The sequence below is a fragment of the Octopus bimaculoides genome, chromosome 5, assembly GCF_001194135.2.
Source record: "Octopus bimaculoides isolate UCB-OBI-ISO-001 chromosome 5, ASM119413v2, whole genome shotgun sequence".
Classification (NCBI taxonomy): Eukaryota; Metazoa; Mollusca; class Cephalopoda; order Octopoda; family Octopodidae; genus Octopus; species Octopus bimaculoides.
Window position 1 is genome coordinate 42,239,228 of NC_068985.1, and position 9,596 is coordinate 42,248,823.

At 37.0% G+C, this 9,596-nt stretch overlaps 1 protein-coding gene across 2 annotated transcripts in view; it reads left to right on the plus strand.

Annotated features, from left to right (window-relative positions):
• LOC106876064 (uncharacterized) overlaps positions 1–9,596 on the plus strand; it is a 26,409-nt gene that overhangs the window by 14,787 nt on the left and 2,026 nt on the right. For both annotated transcript variants that reach the window (XM_052968356.1, XM_014924469.2), the window contains exons 3-4: positions 8,105–8,365; positions 9,263–9,403. In XM_052968356.1, coding sequence (XP_052824316.1) covers positions 8,105–8,365; positions 9,263–9,403 — 402 coding nt within the window. The remainder of the gene's footprint in view (positions 1–8,104; positions 8,366–9,262; positions 9,404–9,596) is intronic.

Sequence of the window (9,596 nt, forward strand, 5' to 3'; positions counted from 1 at the left end):
ATATATATATATATATAGATATACATATATATGATAGGCTTCTTTCAGTTTCCATCTACCAAATCCATTCACAAGGCATTGGTCGGCCCGAGGCTATAGTAGAAGACACTTGCCCAAGGTGCCACGCAGTGGGACTGAACCCGGAACCATGTGGTTGGTAAGCAAGCTACTTACTACACAGCCACTCCTTGTCACAGTGGTGATTATGACCCTGCCTGCCAGGATTTCTACACGAAGCAGCAACACTCTTCCTAATGCCAACCACTTTACAGAGTGTACTGGATGCTTTTTACATAGCACCAACACCTGTGCTTTTTATGTGGCACCAGCCCTCGTGTTTTTTACATGGCACCAGAACCAGTGCTTTTTAAGTGGCACCAGTACTTTTTACATGGTACCAGTACTTTTTACATGGTACCAGTACTTTTTACATGGTACCAGTACTTTTTACATGGTACCAGCACCAACAAGATTGCCAAGTACTGTGCAAGACAAGAAGCCCTCAACTGTGAGGTGGGGAGTAGTTTTGACGGGGTGTGGCTTTGTACCAAATGAAAAGTTTAAGGTATAGAGGGGGGCAAGTTTATATTCTAAAAGTGGGGATAAAGGAATGCTGAGATTTTCATTTCTTCATGTACGAAAGTTATGGGGTTTGTCAGATGATAGCACAACTATACAGTTTACAACAAATACTGTTTGAATCCTGCAAATAATGTTACAGAATTTTTATGCCTTATATAATACACACACACACACAAACACACACACACACACAAACACATACACACACATACACACACACACATACACACACATTAGATATTGGAAATGAATGACCACTCAAGCAATGTGAAGACAAGGAGACAAACATACATGCACTTATAGTCACACATATACACACATACCATCTCTTTCTCTCTCTCTCTCTCTCTCTCTCACACACGCACACACACACACACACACACACAGGTGAAAGCAGGTGGCTTAATGGTTAAGGTGTTGCACTCACAATCTCAAGATTGTGGCGTCAATTCCCAGACTGGCGTGGTTGTGTGGTGTTAATCTGATGACATAAGAAAATAGGTAGATACAATTGGTACTCAGTTTGACATACGTGTTTATTTCATCTATATTAAATTTAATCCATTGTGCACTCTCCCGTTCCTCACTTTATACTACGATAGTTATTTTGCCTACCTCCATCTCTGAAATCATTAATTTCTTCCCCAGTTCTAAAATTATCTTTATGTGAACTTCATATAACAAATACCAGCTTCCACAATTCATTATATCACTCTACATTCTACTTGAAATTCCAGCTAACTGGGAAGATAGTTTTTGTGTGTGGCGAATTGCTCAGGGGCAATAAACACTGAAAATGTGCAGAAAACCGCTTCTGTCATATGCCAGGGAGAAAAACTAGAAGTAGTTGATAGCTTTCGTTACCTAGGTGACCAAGTCAGTAGGGAGGGTGGATGCTCTGAGAGTGTAGTTGCTAGTATAAGAATAGCCTGGGCAAAGTTCAGAGAGCTCCTACCTCTGCTAGTAACAAAGGGCCTCTCGCTCATAGTGAAAGGTAGACTGTATGACGCATGTGTGCGAACAGCCTTGCTACATGGCAGTGAAACATGGGCCATGACTGCTGAGGACATGTGTAAGGAATGAAGCTAGTATGCTCTGCTGGATGTGTAATGTTAGTGTGCATACACAACATAGTGTAAGTGCCCTGAGAGAAGAAGCATCAGATGTGGTGTGCAGGAGAGATGACTGTGCTGGTATGGTCATGTGTTGCATATGGATGAGGACAGCTGTGTGAAAATCATCACACCCTAGCAGTAGAAGGAACCTGTGGAAGAGGTAGACCCAGGTAGACATGGGATGAGGTGGTGAAGCACACAACCTTCAAATGTTGGGCCTCATGGAGGCGATGACAAGCGATCGATACCCTTGGAGATATGCTGTGCTTGAGAAGACACGGCAAGCCAAGTAAGATCATAACTGTAGCCTATGCCAGTACAGCATTATCGGCCCATTTAAGAGTACCCTTCAACCATTGGGCAATAAACTGCGCTTGCGAAGACCTGTTGAGTCAAGTGAAGTCATTGTCATGGCTGATGACATTACCGCTTGATTGGCACCCATACCAGTGGCACGTAAAAAGCACCATTCGAGTGTGGTTGATGCTAGTGCCGGCTGACTGGTCCCGTACCGGTGGCACATAAAAAGCACCGTTCGAGTGTGGTTGTAACAAGCACCATTCAAGCATGCTGGTGGCATGTAAGAAGCACCCACTACACTCTCAGAGTGGTTAGTGTTAGGAAGGACATACAGCTGTAGAAACTTTGCCAGATCAGATTGGAGCCTGGTGCAGCCTTCTGGCTTGCCAGCCCTCAGTCAAACCGTCCAACCCATGCCAGCATGGAAAGCGAATGTTAAACGATGATGATGATGATTTGAGTGCACACTTATTGATATTGTCAGTTAATATACCAATTTTAAAATCTTACTGTTTATTATCCTATGCTACTTTTATACTCAAATTAATCCATACTCATTTTTTTTTTTTATTTAATTTGTAATTTTAAGTATTAAATCTTCATTCTTACGATACATTAATTATTCAGGTAGCTATCAACAATTGTGTACATATAAAGTGTACTCACTGCCCTCATTGAATATGCTATAGTCTATAAATAGTTTCCTATCAGCTGAACAAATCCCATAAATTCCATCATAATAAGATGATTTATAACTGTTTATCTTTTCCTTAACCTCTCTTTCCTCAGCTATTTAGCTTAACCCTTTCCTACCTGCACACATCACACTGACCAACCCACTACACAGCCAGTCATTCTTAAATATACTTTATTTTGGTAACTCATCTCCCTACTCTGAAATTTAAATGTTCCACTTCATACTGCCCCCTCTGGCTAGTCTAGCTAACTAATAAGTCCAATTATTCACCCCTCTGCTACTGCAATTCTACACATTGTCGAATCCACACCATCCTACTAAGTATCTCTTTTCTCTACACATACTAGCATTGTTATTACTTTGTACATATCTTCCTTTGATTCTAGACCTTTATACATCTATCTCTCAGCTTATATATTAGGTTCCACCTGTCTTCCACTTATTAAGAACTTATATTCTCTGCTTCTCTCCTTTTAGGCACACTTCTGTACATCTACCGTTAATATATCTTTATTTTCTACCAAAGCCCTAGTTCACTTTTCCTCCAATGATAGAATAGATTTGTGAAACAGCTATAAAGTGACATCTTCCTTCTTCTCATCCATCTTTCGATTCTATCTACCTTAATCTACTGTCAAATATAAATAACTTAGACTTACTCATAACTGTTCTGGGAGAATACCAACATATATTACATCTGTTATGAACATTCCTCAACTGATTGTTTATTGATCTCTTATGATCTAAACTCTTGTAACTCTCTAGTTTTGTCAATATGTTAATGTCTGTATGTATATGTATGTATGTATGTATGTATGTATGTATGCATGTATATATGTATGTATGTATGTCTGTATCTATATCTTTATATCTATATATATATATATATATATATATTCACAGTGTGATGGGTAAATTATTACCATTTTATATTTTTAATTTCATGCATGCATATTGTTTGTTTTTGATTTTTTGACTACACAGTATAGTAGGGTCAGTTGGGCACCATCTGTGAAAAAAACAATACCATGACACAATTCACTCTGCCAGAAATTTGGAAATGACATGCTGTGCTGCTTGGCATTCACAACAGAAGCTCCAATACGAACATTTCAGAGTGTTTGAGTATCAATCTGAGGAGAGTGCAGAGGATCTAGAAAGAGTTGGATAGTCTAATGATGATTACAAAGGTACGGCAGCTCAGAAAACTGACTCTAATCAGAATGATCAGAAAAGAACTCCTGAATTTCTTGGTGAGATCCAGGCCATGGTTGACAACAATCCCTCCAAGTCAATCAGGTCCATTGCCAGAGACTTGGGAGCGTCTTTATTTCTTATTAAGCAGGTAGTGCATGAAGACATTCGGAATTCCTCATACAAGATGAAAAAGGGCCAATTTTTATCCCAAGTCATCAAGGACAAGAGGAAAGACCATGCTACGAAGCTTTTAAACAAACTCAAATATCCCCTCCATCCAAACATTCTTTAGTTTTTCTCAGATGAGTAAAACTTTTGCCAGGATCAGATGGTGAACACACACAACAAACATTGGCTAGCCATGTCCCCAAAACATGTGCTGAGGGTGATGAAAATCAAACATCCAGCCAACATCATAGTGTTTGGAGTGATCACTAGTGATGGTGATGTTATGCCTCCATTCGTCTTTTCACACGGCCTCAGACTCGACACGGAGGCTTACATCAAGTGCCTGAAAGAGGGAGTGCTGCCCTGGGTCAAAAGGGTGGCTGCTGGAAGACCCTATGTCTGGCAACAGGACTCTGCACCATGCCACACAAACAGGAGAACCCAGTAATGGCTGTCAGACAATTTCTGCGACGACATCACCCCTAACATCTGGCCACCTAACTCCCCAGACTGCAGCCCCCTTGATTATTATGTGTGGGGTGCAGTTGAGTGAGAGACCAACAAAACTCCTTGTAACACCAAAGATGAACTGAAGGCAAGGATTATGATAGCATTCACCAACTTAAACAAGGAGACTGTCCAGAAGAGCTGCATGAGATCCCAAAGTCATCTGGAGGCCATGGTTGAAGCCAATAGCAATTTTATTGAATAAATTTACTCTTTAGTATTTCAAGATATTTTAATGTAATTTTATGTAAATAAATATATCTGTTAAAATGAGATGTCAATGTCATTTTCATTTTTGCATAATTTAGATGACAATTTATTCACTGCATCTTGCATATATAATAATAATAATAATAATAATAATAATAATGATGATGATGATGATGATGATGATGATGATGATGATGATGATAATGATAATGATAATAATGATAATAATAATATCATTAATAATAATAATAATAATAATGATAATGATAATGATAATAATAATATTAATAATAATAATAATAATAATAATAATAAAACACCAGAACTTACAAATATATATAACATACAGAAAATTGCACTACTGGGTACTGCACACATTCTACGCAAAACACTTTCAATACAGTAAACATAAGAGCACCACAGCAAACCACAGCACATACCCAAGGCGCACAGAGCTGCGCTCGGTAGTGAAGTGAAAGCACGTTAAAAAAATAAAACTACTGAATAATAATAATAATAATAATAATAATAATAATGTGTGTGTGTATGTGTAAGTAAGGATGCAAAATAGTACCTGCAATTGCTAGAAATAAGAGCTAAAAAATATAACTCAAATAACCACACAAAATCACCAACCTCATGAGATATTCAGAGATTGGTGATTTTGTGTGACTATTCGAGTTATATATTTTTGGTCTTATTTCTAGCAATTGCAAGTACTGTTTTGTACCCTTACTTATGAATTTTGCTTTTTTGGTTTGAATTGCTATAGCCACCTATATTATAATGTATTCAATATATCATAATATCTTAATTTACTATTGTAATATCTGATTGTATGTATATATATATATATATATATATATATATATATTATACACACACACACACACACATATATATATATATATATATATATATATTATATATACACACACATATATATATATATATATAATCTGACTTGATACCAATTGTTTGCTTACTTTTACCTTTATTCTATTCTATTCAACATATATGGAAATATTGTGCCTTGGGAGGGTCGTTATGCCAATAATAAATACAGACACACAGGTTCAATGTCCCTTCTTTTTTATTAGTCAGTTGGTTAAATATCTAACCAACTAAATAACTGACCATTTTGTTTAATGTGGTGGTCAAACAATTAACTGGTTGTTTGGGCCCTCAGTGGCTAATAAAGAAATGAGTGTTGTGGTGGAATCTGAACACCCCTGTGAAAAGATAAATGAACGGTTCTGAAATGTATAAATACGCATGCGTGCTGGAGATATCAGAAGAGTGTTGTATGCACAATGAGCATTTTGGTAGCAGGCTGGTGAGTTTACAGTTGATCTTTTGTGTGCCGTATTATCTGGAAAAATTGTTATTTATGGACTTTTTTGAAAAATTGTTTGCCTCCCCTATGGGAGAAGGATTTGAAATTTTGAACTGGAGGGAAAAATACTGTTTTTTTGTGAACTGTTTTATTGTTGGAGAATCATTGTGTCCATGGAGGTCAATAACAATGGTGAGAAAAAAAACTATGTGGAAATCACCTATGTGGCATACATGAATGTAAACGTGCCCAGAACAGACTATCAGGCATGTTATGGCATGCTCACAGTGGATGGAAGAGATGTTCGCATCTCCCCACGAAGTGAAGTTACTAATCAAAGAGATAATAGGACTATCGTCTACAAATGTTTGATGTAACAGAAAAAAGATTGCCATATTGGAGAAAGAAAAAATTGAAAAGTGCCTCGGACCACTTTGGAATGATATTACCTACGTACCCTGAGGCAAAGGATTTGCCTGCATAGAGGTTTACTCTAAGGATGCAGAAATGGCAAAACAACATTCAGTCACAACACTGAAAACTACAGAAGTGGCATTGCTACCCTCGTATCTAGGATGTAGAACGTCTCAGATCAAAATCGAAGAAGTGCCACCAGTGGTAGACATACATTAGATAATTGTGGTGCTCTGATACAGCAGAGAAGATAAAATCAGCATTTTGCAAATTACACATTCTGCCCACTCCAAAATTGGCTGGGTCAGAACATAGAAATTTTGGGTCAGAACATAGAAATTTTGATTCAGGTCACACCGGTGGTCCTTGAAGAAATCCCCGATTGAATGGTAATCAGGGATGAAATTATATTAAAAACTATATTAAAAATACAGGTTGAGGGGAGGAAGCCGCGCTACTACAAGTGTGGCAAAAAAGGCCACATAAGAGTAAAGTGCGGCACATCAAAAACAAAGGATGAAGATGAAGGCCTCCCCCCTTCGACTACAGAAAAACCTGACAAAATGGAAGAAGCAGGAGGAAAAAAAGGAAACTAAAAAAAGAAGCCAAAAAACAAAAAAGGAAGGAAAAAAATGAAGACCCCCCACCTCAAAAAAGACACTTGTGGCAGTGTTACGTTTAAGTGCCTGTTTAATGTCATTTAAAAGTGCCCATGAGGTACCACGTAAAAGCACCTGTGTGGTGCCACATAAAAATGCCCGTGTGGTGCCATGTAAAAGCACACATGCAGTGACAACAGACATTAAATGATGATGATAATGATATATATACGACAAGCTTCTTTCAGTTTCCATTTATGAAATCCACTCATAAGGCTTTGGTTGGCTCATGGCTCTTGTAGAAGACACTTACCTAAGGTACTATGCTGTGGGAGTGAACCTGGAACCATGTGGCTACGAAACAAATTTTTTTACCACACAGCCATGCCTGATGTATATATATATATATATATATATATATATATAGACCCCAGCACAGAAATTACCATTTTAAGTCTGGTATTCTATCAGCCCCTTTTGCTGAACCGCTAAGTTACAGGAACGTAAACAAACCAATACTGAGCTATCAAACAGTAGCAGGGACAAACTCAGACACACACACATACATATATGATGAGTTTCCACAGTTTCTGTCTACTAAATTCACTCACAAGGAATTGGTCATTCTAGGGCTTTAGTAGAAGGCACTTGCCCAGGGTGTCATGCAGTGGGACTGAACCCAGAACCACATGATTGCAAAACAAACTTCTTAATTGCACAGCTATGCCTCCTTCTCAAATTTTCTCCCTGCTTGTTTTTTTTTTTTTTTTTCCTGCTGCTGTTAGCTTGCAGCCAGTTCCTGTAGATCATTGACATCGATGTAACCAGTCTCAGAGAAACCGATGACAGCTTCGGACACCTCTTTCTTTGGATAAAATAATTTAAAAGAAAAAATTCCTGCTTTGCTGTTGTAATATAAACATGTCTCAGTCATTCTGTTTGAAGTATACATTAATTGTTTTATTTGTGTAATTCATAGTTTTTGCTGAGTTCTGAATTACTGAAGGAAAAAGATATTGACACAGGTGAAGGAAATTTCCTGAAAAATAGTTTGCATGGATCTGATGAGAGATTACTGAAAACTGATGAAGATACCAGTTATATGGGCCGATACCAGAAGTTGCGCAATGCAAACTTTAAGTATAAAGTGTACACAGTTGAAGATTACAGAAAAATGCAGAAAGAGGTGAAGTTAGGAAGACTTGGACCTGATCTTGATAGTGAGAACTTGAAAGAAAAGGTGAGATCTGAATTTCTAAAATATTTATGTACATCTAAACACATCCAAACACACACACACATACACACACACGCACGCACACACACACACACACACACACATAAACATGTGCATATATGTAAACACACACACACCACACACATACATACCACACACACACACACACACACACACAACTACAAGTAAATTTAATAAACTGCTATTCCACTTATACATGTTGTTAGAGTTTATATTCTGCTTCATAGGGTGAAGTGGATCTAGGATGAATCTCTTTCTGAATTGGACAGTAGTCTGTTATTGAAGTTATCATTCCTAGATGATCTGGTACCTATTATCAGCAATGACAATATAAATAAAAATAACAATCTCTGAACTATAATGAAATGCTTGTAGCGGATTTGAACCAAGGTTCTTGAGAGTAAGAGGACCAGTATCTTATTTATTTAACCATCCAACATTTATTACTCAAATATTTGTGCACACTCACACATGATCTAATACACACAATGTATTCAAGGCCATTAAAAACTATACTTCTCTGAAGAATTCTAATAATACTGAAACATATCCAGAGTTGTTTTTTTACTATTTTACCAGAATTAATCATTAAGTAAATGATTCTTCTTAGCTATTAATGTAATTTTATCAATTAAAATTCCTTGTCTTCTCACAACATTTAGAAGTAGGTTAGCAATGGCATTACCAATGATTTATAGGTGACAAGAAATTGAATTTTGTAGTAGTCATGCTATTCTCAGTGACATCAGCAAGATTAATTGAAAGAACTAGATTTGATTCATCTAATATCTTACTCTCTGAATATAGATGAAGTGAACTATTATAATGTCTAAGAATTGTGAATTATCTTTGTCATCAAGTTTAAAATGTTGATTTCAGCTTGAGAAACGTCAAAGACAAGCAGAATATGCTCGCAGAGTTCATGAAGAAAATAAAACATCAATCAGTTCCAAACCATTAGCTCCTCCCCCTTGTCCACCACCATCGTTTACAAAAGAGCAGGAAAACAGGAGAAAAATGGTAAATATTACATATGTGTGTGTATATATATATAAATATATATGTGTATATATATATATAATTTTGCAAATTATTTACTATATGCAGTTAATGTAGTTAGTGATTTACAACAGAGTGTGAACAGAGGCAATGATATATATATATATATATATATAGCTGAGTTTGTAAGTGTGTGTGTGTGTGTGTGTGTGTG